General features: G+C 48.5%; 1 protein-coding gene across 1 annotated transcript in view; it reads right to left on the bottom strand.

The window, feature by feature from the left end:
- Positions 1-7736: 7736 nt before the first annotated feature.
- CCDC92B (coiled-coil domain containing 92B) overlaps positions 7737-18127 on the bottom strand; it is a 70612-nt gene continuing 60221 nt past the window's right edge. Inside the window, exon 4 of the mRNA XM_075904875.2 lies at positions 7737-8945. Within this exon, the coding sequence (XP_075760990.1) occupies positions 8191-8945 (755 nt within the window). The 3' untranslated portion in view covers positions 7737-8190. The remainder of the gene's footprint in view (positions 8946-18127) is intronic.

Raw genomic sequence — 18127 nt, 5'->3', positions numbered from 1 at the left:
TTAATGAAAGCTGCTTGTGTGATTTTTTTCCCTTTTTAATTCAAACTAATTAATCAGGTACAATTTTCAGTGGAGTAATTCATCTGTATTCGCATCTCAAGCTTTGTCTACACTTATCCGGAAATTCATGTTGCAGAGATCAATCTCCCGGGGTTTGATTTAGCGGATCTAGTAAGGATCCACTAAATCGACTGCTGATTGTGCTCCCATCAACTCTGGTACTCCACTGGGTTGTGAGGAGTAAGGGGAGTTGATGGGGGAGTTTCTCCAGTCAATCCCCCACAGTGGGGACACCACAGTAATTTGAACTAAGATACGTCGTCTTCAGCTACGCTATATTCACATAGCTTGAGTTGCATAACTTAGGTCGATTGTGCCCCTGTGTAGACCTGGCCTTAGTAATGTGGGAATCACTTAAAGTGGGATCATAGAAGTACTTAGATACCTTAGTCCTGGGATTGGTTCCACTACAATCCACAATCCCACCCCTAAATCCTGTAGGTGTCTGGAATTACTCAATGCCTAAGTTTTTTCAGGGGAAGGTAAAGTCCCTGACTCTATCCCTAGGTGCCTGTGTTTCTGCAGAACCCTCTCGACAGCCAGGTGTCTATCTCCCATCTAAGCCCCAGCGTGATCTGGAAGGTAGGGAAGAGAGGTGTTTCCCCTCCTTTGGAACCTGCAGAGCCTGAGCTGGGAGACTAACCATTGAGCACTACTACCCTCCCCACTGAACTAAAGAGCCATTTCCACTCTCTGGCCCAAGGTCTGTATTTACTTACTGCAGAGCTGTCATTCAGTCAAAGAGGGGGGGGGGGGATAACTCTGTAGCTCAATGGGGAGGACAGTAAACCTCATTTTTTGAAGAATAAGGGATCTTGTGAAAAAGGTTTTTTTTTTTTCTGACCAATGGCCCTGTCTGCATGGGGCTTTTTAGCAGCAAAACCTCTCCGGCAAGAAGGATGGGCAGAAGATATGCAAATGAGAGCATGTTTTGCATATCTTCTGCCAGAAAAAATCAGCAATGTAGACATAACCCCAGTGCTTACAGCTCCCACCTGGGAAGCAGGATCCCCACCTCCCCACTTCAACCCATCTTTTATTATGGACCCACAGTGGAACAGCGTCCACAGGAGGGAGCCCACATCAGAAATCCTCTGAGAGGTGGGACCCGGTCTCCCTGCTCTGGCAGAGAGGTGGGACTTGAACTTGGGTCTCCCACACCTCAGGTGAGCGTTGCTCTAACCGTTGGGTGTGTGTGTGAAAGTAATGAGGTAGGAGGTGGCACCCACTTTTGTGAGAGATGGGTCGGGGCTTAGGACACACCCCTCAGCAGCACCTCCCGCTGGCTAGTTTACGCAATCCCCCGCCTAGTAGGCTGGCTTTTGTGGATCTCCCGCCTTGGCCTCTCTCTCTCCCCTTCATTGCATAGGGAGCTGAGGAGCCAAAATCGGCTTTATGGAGCAGGGTGTTTTCCCTGGATTTTTTAGGTGCTTATAAGTTAGGTGCAGTGATGGTGGAGTTCTTCCGTGGATCCCACCCTGCCCTGCTCCCTGTCAGGGTGAGCATCCGCCTGCCCTCTGACACATCCCGCTACAGAGCTCCTTTCACTAGCGGCTTGGTTAGTGCAAGCAATAGGATGAGCTAATCACCCTGGATTATTTCCTCCTGCCTCACACCCCTCATTAAGCATCACTTTATTCCTTTGCCAAGTGTAAACTCCCTGCCTGGGTTGTCACTCAGTTCACAGCTCGCTGACACCTCCAGGTACTAAGCAGGCACAGAGCCGGGATTAGACATACAGGGGAAGCGACTTTGAAGAGGAGGCAAGATTCAAACAGGAGGCCCTCTGCGTGCCAGCGAGTTCAGCTGTCAGGAGAAATAAATGGCCCTGGTAGCTTTGCTGGCAGAAGACAGAGCGATGCCCCGTAGAGTGGTTACGGCGAGCTCTGGCTGCACAGTGAGCAGCCGTGGAGCGGAATCTAACCCGACAGTCTATTACTGCCATGTGGGAAGTCAATAGACGGAGTCTAACGCGCTCCTTCTCAAAAGCAGAAGGCAGCGGGCAATCTGGCAAAGGGCCCTGCCAGCGACTTGATGGCTGTACCGCTCCTGCCTGCTTGCCGCGATTGCAGTTGGAGATGTGGTAGCAGCACGGGCTGGCAGCGCCACGCTACCTTTTGTCTAGCAACCGTGGCAACACAGAAGAGTGAAGACGTAGTGCAATGGGCTTTGGCCCAGGTGATCAGTGCAGGCACATGCCCCGCGTTCCTAACATGCTTGTACAGCCTGCTCTACTGCTCTTTTTAGCTGCGCAGGCAGGATGAAAGCTGGCAGTGCTATTCCAGCTCATGCTGCAGTCACTCGCCTCTCTGACTGCAGTATAGACGCACGCTAAGGAGGTACAGTTCTGTATCTTTGCCCTATATCCGTCTGTTTCTTCCTTTGGAAGTGGTCAGACAAGGAGGGACAGATCTTCAAAGGTGCCAAAAGGCAGATACGGGACTTTGTGTGATATTGAAAAGCAGGCATCTGTCATGGAAATCAATAGGAGTCAGGTGCTTAGCAGGCTTAGGCACTTTTAAAATTCACAGGAGGGCCCTATTTACATCATCAGAAACTAAATATCTTAGTAAATCTGGCCCTTATGGCTTGATTGATAATCCAGGCCTGTGTAGATCTGTACAGATGACGCCATGGCATTTCATACTGAATTCAAAACGGTGTTTAAAGAACGTCGGCCAAGAACACATAGGCCCTATAGGGCAAAGGAAAGGAGGATAATAGATTTAAAGGAAAAGATTATCTCTTTCAAAGAAAAGGTACAAAAAATGCAACTTTCTCCCTCCAGAGTATAAATCTTACTTTCTGCATTTTCCTTTTGTAATTCAAATAGTTGGGCTAGTGATTGTTACCTAGACTCTCATCAAAGTCTTTTAATATAATATATAAATATTGCACTTCAAAAATAGATACATTTATATGCATGAACATTACATGGGTGACCTAAAATTATTAGTGAATAGGCTTGGTCAGTTAGGACCGATTTTCTAAGAGATTCTAAACTAGCTTTGGAAAAATGGTGTCTGTGTTATTTTCCCACAGGCACCTATAATCTCATGCAGATTAAGCAGCTAGCTGGACACATGGGATGAAATCCTGGCCCAAATGAGGTCAATTGCAAAATTTCCATTGATTTTAATGGGTCTGGTATTTTAGCCCTGGTTACTAGATATTCACACGTGTATACACACACAGATGTGCCGGGAGTGGGGGGCGGAGACAAGTGCCCCATTTTGTTGTATTGTGTTTGCAAATGTGTCCCTAAATATCAAAACAGCAAGCGACTGGTTTGCTGTTTGTAACATTTAACCTAGGCATGTATTTGTACACTGGTAAGACATAGTCAGAGCCTCTAACTTAGCCACACTTCCTGTCACCAGTAAAAAGGAGAGTGTAGGGGGCAAAAAACCTAATTGCTTAGAACAAATCACATGGTTCAAAGTATTGCTCTAAGGGTGTGTCTAGACTACAGGGTTTTGTCGACAAAAGTGGACTTTTGTCGACAAAACTATACCTGCGTCCACACTACCGCTGAGTTCTGTCGACATAACGTCATAACGACATAACTCAGCAGTTTTGTCGACGCTGGTAAACCTCATTTTACGAGGCATAACGCCTTCTGTCGACAGAGTTTCTGTCGACAGAAGGCGTTATTGCATGTAAACTGTCCTTTGCGTCCACACTACCATGTCGACAAAGCAGCTTGCTTTGTCGACAGAACTCAATGTAGTCTAGACGCTCTTTGTCGACAGAAGTTTTGTCGACAGTATCTGTCGACAAAACCTCTGTCGACAGAAGCCTGTAGTCTAGACGTATCCTTAGTTCCTGCAGAGCAGATCCTGCAAGGTGCTGACCATCTGCCAAAGTCCTGACATCAGAACTTGGCCCCCGTTTATTCTTCACAATCATTTTGCCTCCCTTTAATTGCTAAGCAGTTGCAAGAGGTTAAAGACACACCACATATTTTGGAGCTTTATACCTTCCCCTTATTCATGCCTTTTGTTTTGAAGTTGGGTAGTGTTGAACTGGTGGCGCTACTGCTTTGAAGTGGCACACCTGCAGATCGAGGATGGTGTTCAAAAGGACCAGAGATTCAGGGCATGTCTCCACTAAGAAATTATTTCAAAATAACTTATTTTGAAATAATAACTCCTGAAATAACAATTTTGAAATAGCGTGTCCACACTATGGAGGAGCCTCAAAATTAGTTCAAGGCAGGTTCCCTTAATGTGGACATGATAGCTTGACTTAGCGCCCCAGGAAGCACTGGGAGTAATTAGTCTGAATGACTCTGGGGAGTAGTTATTTCGAAATAGCAGCACCGGAGTGTCCACACTATTGCTACTTCAAAATAGCTATTTCAAAATTAGCATTATTTCTCGAGGAAAGCAGGAGTTATTATTTCAAATATGTAGGGTATGTCTACATTGCACTCCTCCTTCAAGAGAGAACACAAATACAAACAAAATTGCAAATTAAGCATGGATTTGAAATGCTTCATTTGCATAATTGCAGCCAGCCGCTTTTTCAAAATACTCTATTTTGAGATAAAACATGCTGTTTAGATGTGGTTATTTCAAGAAAAAACCCTTCTTTTGAAATAACCCTTAAACCTCATTTTTTAAGGAGTAAGGGTTATTTCGAAAGAAGGTTTTTTTTTCCAAAATAACCTCATCTAGACTGTGTTTTTTCTTTTGAAATAGGGTATTTCGAAAAAGCGGCTGGCCACAATTATGCAAATGAAGCACGGAAAATTCAAATCTGCGCTTCATTTGCAATTTCGCTCGCCTACATTTGCATTCCTCTCTTGAAAGAGGAATGCAACGTAGACATACCCGTAATGTGGATGTTCTGCTTGTTATTTCCAAAAAAGGGGAGTTATGTTGAAATAACACCCTCGTGTAGTCCAGGGCTCAGCGGGGTCCAAGGATAATGTCTGATCGGGTCAATCTGCAAATAAGAAGGCTCTAGCTCCATGTAGTGCTCCACTGTGCACTGATTAGGCCTCAGTTGGAGCATTGTGTCCAGTTCTGGGCACCACATTTCAAGAAAGATGTGGAGAAATTGGAGAGGGTCCAGAGAAGAGCAACAAAAATGGTTAAAGGTCTAGAAAACAGGAGCTATGAGGGAAGACTGAAAGAATTGGGCTTGTTTAGTTTGGAAAAGAGAAGACTGAGGTTACAAGGAGGAGGAAGAAAAACAGTTCTCCTTGACCTCTGAGGATAGGACAAGAAGCAGTGGGCTTAAACTGCAGCGAGGGAGGTTTAAGTTGGACATTAGGAAAAACTTCCTGTCAGGGTGGTTAAACACTGGAATAAATGGCCTAGAGAGGTTGTGGAGTCTCCATCATTGGAGATATTTAAGAGCAGGCTGGACAGACATCTATTGGATGATTTGGGAACCACTGATCTAGACAGTGCCCGGTCCTGCCAGGAGGGCAGGGGACTGGACTTGATGATCTCTCGAGGTCCCTTCCAGTTCTAGGACTCGATGATTCTAAGTGGGCATAGAAAGTCCACAGGGCACAGCAGGAGCTTTTGCGGGTCTGGGGTTGTTGAAGCAAAAGCGCCAGAGGGACCATGGAAGATGACAGTAATTTCTGGAAAGACCAAGAGAAAAAAAACCCAGATGATTTCACTTCTTCAACAAAGGGCATTTTTAAACACTTTGGTCAGGGCCAGATTTATGCCATATGCGCCACTAGGAACAGCATCTTTAATGGCCCCCTTTCCGCCACCGACAGCTGACCTTGGTGTTGCACACAGTTTTAGAGAGGTAAGGTGCCGCTAAAATGCCGGTGCCCTTAGTCAAGTAGCTGCCATGCCTGATTGGAAATCCAGCCCTGTCTTTGGTTCTTATTATCTCTTGTTGCTTTTTTTACCCTTCTGTGCATTTTCGTAGCCCAACAAACCAACCAACCAAAAGTAGCTTGTAAATAAACAGAAAACCTAAATCACAATAGCAACAGATGCTCCAGTGCATGTGTTATTGAACAACTTCTCAGGTAGGACTCTACTTGCAGCTTTGCGCCTCCTGGTGGACACAAAACGGCTCAACTACCCAACACCGTCTGGTGCATGTTAGGGTGCGTCTACACTGCACACTAAAATCAAAACAAGATACGCAATTTGCGCTATGCAAATTGCATATTTTATTTCAATTTTATTTCGAAATAGCCTATTTCGAAATTTGGTGCATCTACATGGTGCCAAATTTTGAAATAAAGTGCTATTTCAAGCATCCCTTATCCCTCGTGCGATGAGGTTTACAGGGATGGTGAGATAGCATGTCCGTTATTTCGAAATAGCGGATGCTTTCCTTGCAATAGCATTGCAGTGTAGATGTACCCTTGGTGTGCTTCAGCCATCATATACATAGGAACTCTTCAGGGGTGTGACCCAAATCCCACTGAATCAATGGAATTGCTCTCATTAACTCTAATGAGCTTGGGAGGGGTTAATGGTGTAGTTAGGGCACTAAGCTGGCACTTCCATACCTCCCTGGGCTGTTGTGAGGCTACAGTCCAGTAGCAACATGCATGGTACGGAGGACCATGCAAGAACCTGTTCAGAAAGATGGGTCTCAAGCCCCAAAGAAGACAGATTTGTGGTTTCCTTGTAACTTCCCTTCATTAGGACAGCAGAAACAAGTGGCTGGCTCCGCTACAAACCATTTGCGATGTATGAAATCTCATTCTCAAGCAGCTCCTTGCTAATTTGGTTACTTAGTCTTCTGAACAGGACTTCAGAGGAGAACTACTGCAACTTGTCTTAAAAACAACATCCTAGTGTCTATATAGCAGTAGTAACAGACAGTGAAGTCTGCCGCGGTTGTGGAGTAACTAGGGCACATTTAGAAAACCTGCTATGCAAAATAAAAGTATTGGCCAAGGTTATCAAGAATGACTAGTGATGTTGGGAGCCCACCTAGAGATAACTTAAAGGGGCCTGATTTTCAGATCCGGTTCAAAAAAAAAAATCTGACCCTTTAAGATGGTTCATGCTGGGCATCCCAAAAATGGTGGTGCCCAAAATCAATGGTCATATTTCAAAATCTTGTCCATTAATTTTTGCATAATTCTTAAAAAGGAGGAATTGTGGTGAAAATATGAATGTCAGTGTTGTGGAGTGATTATTTCAGAGTTGATTGGCTTGGCCATGCTGTTTCTGCAGATGACTTAAAATCTCTCAGGCCACGTCTGTACTTACATGCCAGAAATGGATCTTCTTTTAGACCTGCTAAATTGAACACTGAGGCACCCCCTGTCGACACTGGCACTCCTCGCAGTCATGAGAAGTAAGGGAAGCCAATGAGAGTGTTTGGTCCCATTGACCTCCCCCTGTGGAGATGGCACCAAGCTTGGCTTAAGAGATGTCAACTCCAGCTACGTTATTTACATAACTGGAGTTGCGTACCGTAAGCCGACTTTCTGGGTCTAGTATAGATCTGGCCTAAGATAAACTTGACCGATTGTCATTCAGCTGCTTACATTCTCCAGAACCCGGACTACATTATGTTAGACATTTTGGGCCAAATTCAGCCCCAACTCCAGCAATGTCATGAAGTTAGAACAAAGGATGCGTTTGGCTCATCCTGCCAATTGCCACGTTCACCATTAGTGACCGGCTTTATGTGCAATTCTTCAATTTACTCCCCCCTCCACCACTTAGTGCCAATGAAAATAAGAGCAGTTTTACTTAGAAGGAACATTAACAATAACAGTAAGAGTTTTTAGTCTCAGAAATCTAAATTTTTACGACAGGGAAGCTCTAGACAATTGTTAATAGCCGTTCCCTCCACGCTCAAACCTTCTTGTCATGTTCCACAGCAGGGATCGTTTCCTCCTGCAGTCCACTCCAGAACAACATTCAAAATGCCCTCAGCAAGGTTGCCTTCCCACTCTCCTGCCCCACCGCCCCTTGAGATACGGCAGCCATTCCATGATCACCCTGGAATCCTAGACGAGTCAGATTGTTTCTATCTCCTTGAAGGAATCACACTTTCTTCTCCAGGACTTTACTTCTTGATGGGTTGACTGCGACAAAATCTTTGTAGGCCCCCGTCTCCCTTTTGGTATAGCCAAATTCATTTTCTGCCTTTAGCAACCACACACTTCCTTTTTCTTTGTTTTTACTCCACACCTTTTGAATTCCTGGGGCTGGATCCATGGTGTTTGCCTTGCTCACCCTTCGAGGACTTGGGTTTGGCTGAAGGCTTAGTGCTTGTACCTTCGTCTTGCTCTTGGGATTGAAGACGGGAGGGCTTCGGTAGACTGTAGCTTGCAGCAGCACTGTCATTCAGACCGGCCCCTGCTTTGCTAAGGGCTTGGGGTTTGGGCTCAGATTTCTGGCGATGGGGAATGTGGTGCCTTTTAGTGTACAAAAAAAGTGCTGGATCGGGCATGGGGTCTGCCTCTTCACAGCTGCTCATCCTCTCCCTCTGGAAGGAGTCCTTGGTGGCCCCCTTGCTATAGGAGCAGTCGGTCACCAGCCTCCGAATGTGAGACTTGTGGACACGTTTTTTGGGCCTCGCCTCGCTGAAAGACTGTGTGGGGAACGGTTTGTCCGGAAGCCCACCGGAGGGGGGCTTGCCCCCCTGCCGGGACACATGCAGTTTCTGTTTGGTGGCATGCAGCTGGAAGGAGAGATAAGCAGCGGCCTCCGTCTGCTTCTGCAGCTCCGTGTTCAGAATAGTCACCCGGTGGCTCCTTCTTTTCAGCTCCTCCAGGAACTTCCTCTCCTTGTTCCTGAGGCTGCATCTCAGCGCGGCCACCAGGCTCTCCTTATGCGTGAGCTCTTTCCTCAGCACCAGATTATCCTTCTCCTTTTCCTGCAGCTGGGCTTCCATGATCTGGCACTTCTTCTCCAGTTCCCGGTCGATGTCATCTAGGGAGAAGAGGACAAGAGTCAGTGCTCACAATGACGCTAGCAGGCTGCAGTGAAATGAACTAGAAGGGAGGGGAAGGACTGGACAGGGTGGCTTAGGGCCTATATGGAGCCTTTCAACTCTTCGTGTAGGTTGCATCCAAAGTGAGGGACCCAATAATTATGCAGGAAATTGAAAATGCGGAGTCCCATTTCCCTAGTGCAATGGTGGGCAATCTAGGCTAGTGAAAAGACTACACAAGTGGCCCTTCTTCCTCTGAGTGGCACACCTAGAATGGGTGGGGCAGGCCCAACGAACCGCAGCAGCGCTCCGATTGGCTGCAGAGGCAGTGCACCGTCAATGTGGTGAGTCGTCAGCATGCACCTGGCTTCCCTGGCCCTTGCTTTATGAGCAGGGTCCTACCACCATCACGGTCTGTTATGGCCAATTTCATGGCCGAAGGACTTGAAAATGGGTAAATGTCACGGTTTCAGCGGTTGAAACCTGACAGTTCACAGGGTTGTGACTGTAGGGTCCCGACCCAAAAGGAGAATGGGGGGCGGGTCACAAACATATTGAGGGGGGGTCATGGGATTGCCACCCTCACTTCTGTGCTGCCCTCAGAGCTAGACTCTGAAGGCAGCAAGTGCAGAACTTCCTGCAGCCATGGGAGGTTCCAAGAGGTGGGTCCGATCTCCCCTGTGTGGCTGGGCTCCTCACTGCTAGTTCTGCCTAGCTTGGGAGGGGACAAGATTTGCTCTCTCTGCACAGCTGCAGGAAGCTCTGCACCCCCTTCCCCACACTCAGCTGCAGGAACCTCAGGCTGCTGCCTCGTCCCACACAGTAGGGCAGGCACTCAGAGGTGGGTCTGTTCTGGTCTCCTCCTCCCACCACCAGAGTGTTTTGCAGGGGCAGGACAAGTCCTGTCCCTAGGTCTGACTGGGCAGTGGAGGAAGCCCCCTTTGAGGGGGCGCTCTTAAGAACAAGGAGATGCCAGTTTCACAGGGAAGAACTTATTGCACAGTCAGTGACACATTTTCCACAGCTGTGAAAGTGGTAGGGCCCTATTTCTGTGCACGGCCCTCTAGTAATATTGGTAGGAAAAAAGTGACATGGATGCAAACCATCCGAATCTAGCAACCCTGCGCATCTAGGGCCACACCTAGAACCCCCATGGGCCGCGTGCCTAGTGCAAATGACTCTTTTATACCTTGTGTCATGATTTGCCATGTAAACAATTTTCAATGCTAGAAGTAAGGGGGTGCTAAAATTGTGTGGTGCATAGATACCTCTGGCACTAAAGGGGCTCATCTAGATTATGCTAGAGTGTCGAAAGGGGATATGCAAATTCCCTTTTTCCGATCTCACTTTCGAAAGCAGAGCTTTTGAAAGTGAAAGTAATTTAGACGTGGCTTTTTTGGCAAACCTCCCCCTCCCCCGCCCCGTCGAAAAGCTGCGTAAACCTCATTTTTGAGGAAAAGCGGCTTTTCGACAAAGGGGGGGAGGGGTTTGCCGAAAAAGCCGCACCTAAACTACTTTCACTTTTGAAAGCTCCGCTTTCAAAAGTGAGATCGGAAGAAGATATGCAAATTCCTGTGGAATTTGCATATCCTCTTACGATACTCTAGCATAGTCTAGATGAGCCCAAGTACAGCAACATATCCCTGGAAAGGAGGACTATGTCTCTGACCCCTAATTTAAACATAAGCCTGATCCAAACACAGTAGCTACGTCTACACTACGAGTTTTCTCGGCAAAAAATATGCTAATGAGGGACTCATTTGTATGAGTCGTTATCTCATTTGCATATTTTCTGCAGATCCTTTTTTTTGCTAGTTTTTTTTCCCCCCGAAAGATTGATAAACCTCCTTTTTTGGGGCATAAAGATCTTGTGGGAAAAGGGGCTTTTGTGCAAAAAGAAAACGTCCATACTGCTTGTTTTTGCACAAAAACCCTAGCGAAAAAAACGGATCGGCAAAAAATATGCAAATGTGATCGCGACTCATGCAAATGAATCCCTCATTAGCATTTTTTTTTGCCAAGAAAACTCATAGTGTAGACATAGCCAGTATCTGGTTTCCATTTCGCCTGTTCTCCCTTAAACGTATCCTATTCCCAAGTGAAACCAGAGCCTTCAGTCTGAAGGCAGCATCTTAGGAAGCAAGCCTGCTTGAGATGCTGAATAGAATGATCATTTATGAACAGAAGATATTATGCTTTGGTGGGACAAGTTTATCCTGCCCTTGTGTGTTCACAGCGCTGACCTCGGAGCTGAGCCCTGCAGCAGCGTTCATGGGTCGGAGAAGAGGAGGAAAAAAAATCCTGTAAGACAATCAGCTAAACTTATTAGCAGGTGTTATTGACCTCTTTCCGGATCCTCCACCACCTGATTAGAGAGAATGCAGAGTGTTAATCCAGGATTACAGAGGAGCTAGGAGTATGGTTGACTGAGAACCTAAAGAGGAAAAAAAACCCCACACATTTAAAACAACTCAGGCTGTGCAGAAATGCTGGGCATGTGTTTGCTTTGAGACTGGACCTACTGTACCCAGAGAGAGCTGGAGAAACTGCTCCCCATGTCACTACCAACCTCCATGTTTCAAGGCACAAGCCGGCTGCTAAGACTGCCTCTCTGGCCAGGTTATTGGCCATTACTGAGATTCCTGCACCTTCTTTTGAAGCGCCTGGTTCTGGGTACCATCAGAAACAAAGCACCTTAGCTAGCTGGACCACTGGTCTGATCCTCTATGGAAACTCCCATGGTTCTATTAGCCTGTTACTGGCAGGGTCTTTGGTAGCAGTTGCTCTAGGGCTTTTGGTTTGATTAGGTTTTGCATTCATGGTTATTTTCCACTGTCTATGAAGGAACTGAAGATTGCACTCTATCCTTATTAACCGGACCGGGATTTTCAAAAGAGCCTAAGGGAGCTAGAAACTTAACCCTAAATCTCTTTGGTTCCTCTGAAAATCCCAGTCTTGATGAACTCAGTTGCTTGCTTTTGACACACACACAGCCCCTCATCAAACAGAGGGGCTCAGTCTTTGTTCTGTTTTGTTTTCAGATTAGAGGGCTGAGGCGCATGACCTATGAGGAGAGGCTGAGGGATTTGGGCTTGTTTAGTCCGCAGAAGAGAAGAGTGAGGGGGGATTTGATAGCAGCCTTCAACTTCCTGAAGGGAGGTTCCAAAGAGGCTGGAGAGAGGCTATTCTCAGTAGTGGCAGATGACAGAACGAGGAGCAAAATGGTCTCAAGTTGCAATGAGAGAGGTCTAGGGTAGATATGAGGAAAAATGATTTCCCTACAAGGGTGGTAAAGCACTGGGATGGGTTCCCTCTGGAGGTGGTGGAATCTCCATCTCTAGAAGTTTTAAAGTCCCAGCTTGACCAAGCCCTGGCTGGGATGATTTAGTTGGTGTTGGTCCTGCTTTGGGCAGGGAGTTGGACTAGCTGACCTCTCGAGGTCTCTTCCAACCCTAATCTTCCTTGATTCTATGATCATCCTAGCAACAGACCAGACTGGCTCTCCATTCTCTGATGCTCATTTTAGGCCAGCGTGTCCAGTGAAGTTGCGAACGTGGCACAGTGCAGCCTTTGACGCCAAAGACGAGGCAGTCAGACTGACACCCAGGAAGGCGAATAAAAAGGGCAGGATATTAAAGAAAAGAGAGAGAGAGAGATCTGTGTCATCAAACACCCTAATCACCAGCGCACAGCAGTTGCTTAAAAATATTAATGGTGTCAGGCCGGAGACGTGTTCGCAATCTCTCGCAGAGGTAATGACATAATCTTCCTTTGTCTCAACTCGCCTTCAGTTACATTAACGAGGGAGGGGGGAGGGGAAAGAACGATGGAGTGTAAACACAGAGCGAGAGCCAGTTTCTGCTCCTCAGGGTTGGATGGGTGTGATGGAAGGCAGAAATTAACCCATTCTCTGCAGATTCACAGCCCAGGTATTTTAAAGTTCTCCCAGTACCATCTGCCCTTCTGGGTAGTGACTATTTGCCGTGGAAGAGGTTAGCAATGATGAATGTTTAAGAGTGGGATGCTGTCATCTCCCCCCTAACCTTTATTCTCCCTTCCAATCAAGGCCCGGAGGCAAAGCCCTAAGACCCAGCAGCTGAGACCCAGGGCATGGGTTGGCAGCAGAGCCCCCAGCACACAGGGCCAGCAGCCGGGACTCCAGGACCAGAGCCAGCAGCAGAGTTTCCAGCGCACAGGGCAGCAGCGGGGAGCAGAGCCCCTGAAGCGCAGGATGGCGGCTGGGTCCCTGGATGCAGGTCTGGCAGCAGAACCCCAGACCTTGGGTGCTAGGTCAGGGACCTGGGGGTGCTGCAACATCCCATCCCCATAATTCCCGTGCCTATGGCCGTCGCTGGTAATTCGGTAGCAGCACTAGGATTTTTTTTTCACGGTAGTTCTAGTCACAACATGATGGGCCCCGTATCATTTTTCAAAGCATAAGCAGCAGAAGGGATAATCCGTTCTGGGGCTGATCCGAGTGAACGCTGTCAGGAGAATTTTCTGCACATGGGCAGTTTGACATGGGCTCTGGAGGTTTTTCGCTGGCACTTTGCAAGTTGCAGGGAAGTACGGGGCAGAGCCCAGGTCTCTCCTTTCTCACCTCCACCCTCAGACAGCCTTCCAGCAACCCTCCCCGCCCGATTACTGTCCTAGTCCCCAAAGCAGATGCTGCTCTGAGATTCAGATCCAAAATGGGACTCCTAAATCCCTTTCACATCCACATGGACTGGCCGCCTGCCAGTGAATGTGCCACACCTAAGTCAGCTCCTTCAAGGATTCAAGCCAAATTGATGTACCAGCAGGGCGCGGCTTGTTCTCTAGAGCCTGCAGAGAAAAGAAAGTGCAGCCTCAAACCTGCCCCCCTCCTGCAGAGAGCGGCAACAGCCAGGAACACCATTTCCGAAACCGGAGTGGGGCAAGGGGAGGGTTCCGGCAGGGTTGTGATATAAGGCGGGCCCTGCCTACGCTGACTTTTGCAGCTTGCAGGATGCAGAAGGAATCAATTCCCATCCTCTGCTTCCCTGGACTGAGGATCAAGCTCCATAAATGGGGCTGTTCCCGGAAAGGCATTCGAGTCGACTTTCACAGCCCTCCCTCTGCTGCATGACCTTGGACCAGGCTCGCTGTTTGTCTGGCTTGTTTCTTTAGACCCGGGCTGGGCTAGATGCGGCCGAGGGGCCAGATCCATCCTGCTTAACACTGTGATCCAGATGGCATCTGGCTGCCTTCTGTTTAGGTCCTGCTGCCCAGGCCACCAAATTTCCAGACGGTGCCTCAGGGAGCAGGATCCTATCTAAATGGCTCATGGCTCCCAGACACGGTGCTACCCTGGCAGGGGCTGGAGCCATGAGCCCTTTAAATAGCAGCAATTTAAAGGGCTCACAGCTCATGGTCCCGCCGCTACCGTAATGCCTGGCAGCGGGGTTCGGAGCTCCGGCCCCTGCCGGGATAGTGCCATGAGCAGGAGCCCTTTAAATAGCTGCAGCAATGCCAGGTGGCTGCCAGACCATGCAGTAGTGTCAAGGCCGGGAGCCACAAGCCCTTTGTTGTGTTTTTAATTTAAAGCCTCCGGCCCCAGACGAGAACTTGGGGGTGGGGAGGGAGGAGGCTCTGGGGGGGAGGCTGGTCCTCAGCCCCGCCCCTTCTGCCCCAGGCCCCGCCCCTTCCGGGGGTCAGGGGAAATGGAGCATCAGAGTGTGACTATAATACAAATCATAGTTAGGATCCAGCACCTAGGACAAGGGGTGTGAGAAATGGGTCTGTGGGGGTTAACAGTACAACGCTGGCTGGAACAGCCTCTAGGCCTGGTCTGAGGAAGGCTGTGCTTACATATCAGGGCCCCCATGGGAGCCGTGTGCAGGTGTGGAGGCAATCAATAGGAAAGCCCATGGCAGGGGTGAGAAAGGCAGCAGGAGCTTCCTGGGGAGGAAAATGGCAAGAGGAGTCCAATAAACTGATGACCCCATCTAGGAGCCAAGGGGTTTTCTCACTTCCTCCAAACACGTCTCAGGCTAGCTCTGGTGGGCCAGAAGCAATACATGCTGGGAGGTGGTGGTGGGATGGGGAAGAGTCCATTGCGATACTAGGCTACCAGGAAGGATCTGCCCAGGAGAGGGGGGTGAACACAGTTTTGGTGGGTCTGGAGCCCCCACTGAGCCTTCACATTGGGAGAGTAGCTAGAGATTATGGTGACCTGGGTCAGTGGCTGGCAGAACGGCAAACTGCTTCACCTTGCTATGCCCCTTTGTAAGAGGGCGACAGCACCCACGTGTCTTTAATCCTCCTCTGCATCCTCCTGACCCCGGCTTCACCCTGCCATGGCCGTCTGCTATTCATCATGCCGGCTTTGCTCAGTGAAATCCCTTGGGCTGCTGCCCAGCTTTCCTCTGGGAGCAGGCTCAGCCCCTGCTTTCTAGACCAGCCCGCCCGGGGGTAGCTCTGAGCTCCCTTGGAGCCACTGAACAGCTGAAGCAGTTGTTCTCCCTGCAGGGCCGTGCTTAAGAATAATGGGGCCCTACACAGTGCTGTTAAACTGGTACCCCTGTGCCCATCGGCAGCCCGGAGGGGAGGGATGACAATTTTTGGGAGCTGGGATTTTATAATCTTCACCAACATACCCATGAAATAGTTTTAAAGTACATTTTAAAATCAGGTCCTGTCGACTAACACAGTCAATTCAGAAACTGACAGTCTGTAACTGGGGTTGGCAAATGCCTGTTAGACGCCTTCATTACCACTTGAATGGCTCTTATAGGCTACATCTACACTGTAGGCTTCTTGCACAAGAAGCTTCTTGCAGAAGAGATCGCAAAAATTTCTTGTGCAAGAGCGAGTTCACACTACAAAAGTGCATCGCAAAAGTGATGTGCTTTAGCGCAAGAGAGCGTCCAGACTGCATGGACGCTCTCTCGCAAGAAAGCTCTGATTGCCATCAACACGATGACCACCCGGACACCTGTGCTTGTTTCAATAGGCTGTTTTTGTGCCAAACAACCCTGTTTCCTGTCCACACACACCTTTTTGTGCAAGAGCTCAAAGGAATACCTATACCGCAAAAACCCCTTCTGTTCTGTTGAGTCACTGTAAATTTACTTGTGCAAAAACGCACTTGACATGTGGACACTCTGATGGTTTTTGTGCAAAAACCCTGTAGTGTAGACGTAGCCTAGGTGTTTTGCTAATAGGTCTGGCAGGCCTTTAAACTTTTAAATTAACTAGGTCCTCTTGGGGGGAAGCAGAGCCACAAAGCAGGCATAGAAAGAGGCAGGCAGGTGGCCATTAAGACCCAGTGGTGCCCCAAATTTTCAGATGCCCTACACAGCTGCATATTCTGCATATGACTAATCACAGCTCTGCCCCTGCCTGTATTATGCACCATGCATAACCAGGGTACCACCATATTTCCCCGGAGGCACAGGATTTGGGAATCAAAACAGGATGGTCCCACAAAGCCCAGGCTCTTGGCATGCATGCCCTACCCTCCTTCACTCCCACTCCCACTCCTGCATAGTATTTTGTATTAAGGATGATGAGAACAGACAAGGAGCAACATTCCCACCTGGGCTGGTCCTAACCAATTAGCAGCCTCGGGCGACCACCCAGCTCGCCCGTAGGGTTTCCAGATGGTTTAAAAAAAATACCGGACAAAAATTTGTCAAGCAAAACAACAACAGCAACTAAAGGGTCAGGGAGTAACCAGGGAAACCTGGGGGGAGGATTCGGGAGGTTGGGCCGAAATGTGGTTGTGGCCCATCCTGAAGACCGGCTCTGTCAGCAGCCCCGGGCGACCGCCCGGCTTGCGCACTCATAAGACCGGCTCTGATTCCCACCACACAAACCCACAACAGGACTTTCGCTTGCCCGTAGTCGGCAAAGTGCAGAGATTTACTCAACAAGCCCATTTTCATTGGGACTCTATCCCCAAGCAGCCTGTCCCGTCAAGGCCCAATTGCTGCTACCGTGCGCTCCAACCAGAGGAGGGAAGAACCTGCCCTGAAACCACTAGATCCTTCCTCATGCTTCTGTGGCGTGCTGTGTGTTCTGCATGGAGTCAGCATTTCTCTCTGTGGCCGTTGGCTCACTGCACAGTCACTCTGGGGAACAGCATGCAGCCTGTTTGCCTACTTTCGGTTCCCGTCAGAAGCCGACTGCCAGAGCCGAAGTGCTGACAGGACTTTTTACCACAGAGATGCTTCGCGGCAGCTCCCACCCTGATACTCCCTGCCCTTGTTCTGATGATTGACAGCCTCGCTGCCTGACCGTCTCCGAGTCATGTCAGAAACTGCCTAAAAACCAGGCGTTAATGTGGAAGTCTGGGAAGCGTGTGGCCTAGCAGACTCAGCACGCCTCGGTCCCAGGCTGACAGCACACAATAGGATAAACAGATCTGGCCCCTTTTGTGCCTATGGCCTCATCCCCTTTTCTTCTTTGAATTTCATTTCCACCCCCATAGGACAGTGACAGGGAACATACTGAAAACTGGTCAAACTAAGTTATTCTTGGTCCTGCCTGCAGAGTAGAGGACGCTGTTGGAAAGTGTGCGATTTGGCTCTTTAGCACATCAGTCAGTTTGCAAAGAGCCAGCTTACAGCAAGGTGGGCTGAATTTTTGCCTTAGGGAGCAGCCTGCCTTCTCACTCTGCTTTTCATGTTTGTGTGCAAACTTTCTGGATTTTAAGAAATAAAGTAGCATTACGAGGCAGCCTTCCAGCAAGAGCATCTTACGTTTGTATCTAATTGCTCTGTTCGTATTCCATGATTATAACATAACACTTACTCAGCCTGCTCACAGAGGTGTTGTGAAGAGGCTTCGTTAGTTTACATCTGTACAGCAATTTGGATAACACTTTACATTTCTCTTTCTGCCTCATGACCTCAGGAGGTTTAAAACATCAATGAACGATGCCTCACAGCTCCCCACCAAGGCAGGGAAATTATCGCTACTTTACAGATGAGGAAGCCAAGGGACAGAGATTGCCGAAGGTTACCAGGAAGTTTCATAGAATCATAGAAGTTTGTGATGGGCAAATCTCCACCCTCAGCTCTGGTAGGGTAAGGCCGTGTCTAGACTTGCGGGAGTTTGACACCGTGGTGATTGAGCTTCCGGTGTTTGATTTAGTGGGTCTAGTAAAGACCCACTAAATTGAACACTGAGGGCGCTGTCGCGAGGAGTAAGGGATGTC

Source organism: Pelodiscus sinensis, chromosome 21, assembly GCF_052426305.1.
Source record: "Pelodiscus sinensis isolate ZL-2025 chromosome 21, ASM5242630v1, whole genome shotgun sequence".
Taxonomy (NCBI): Eukaryota; Metazoa; Chordata; order Testudines; family Trionychidae; genus Pelodiscus; species Pelodiscus sinensis.
This window is presented reverse-complemented; position numbering and strand designations above follow the sequence as displayed.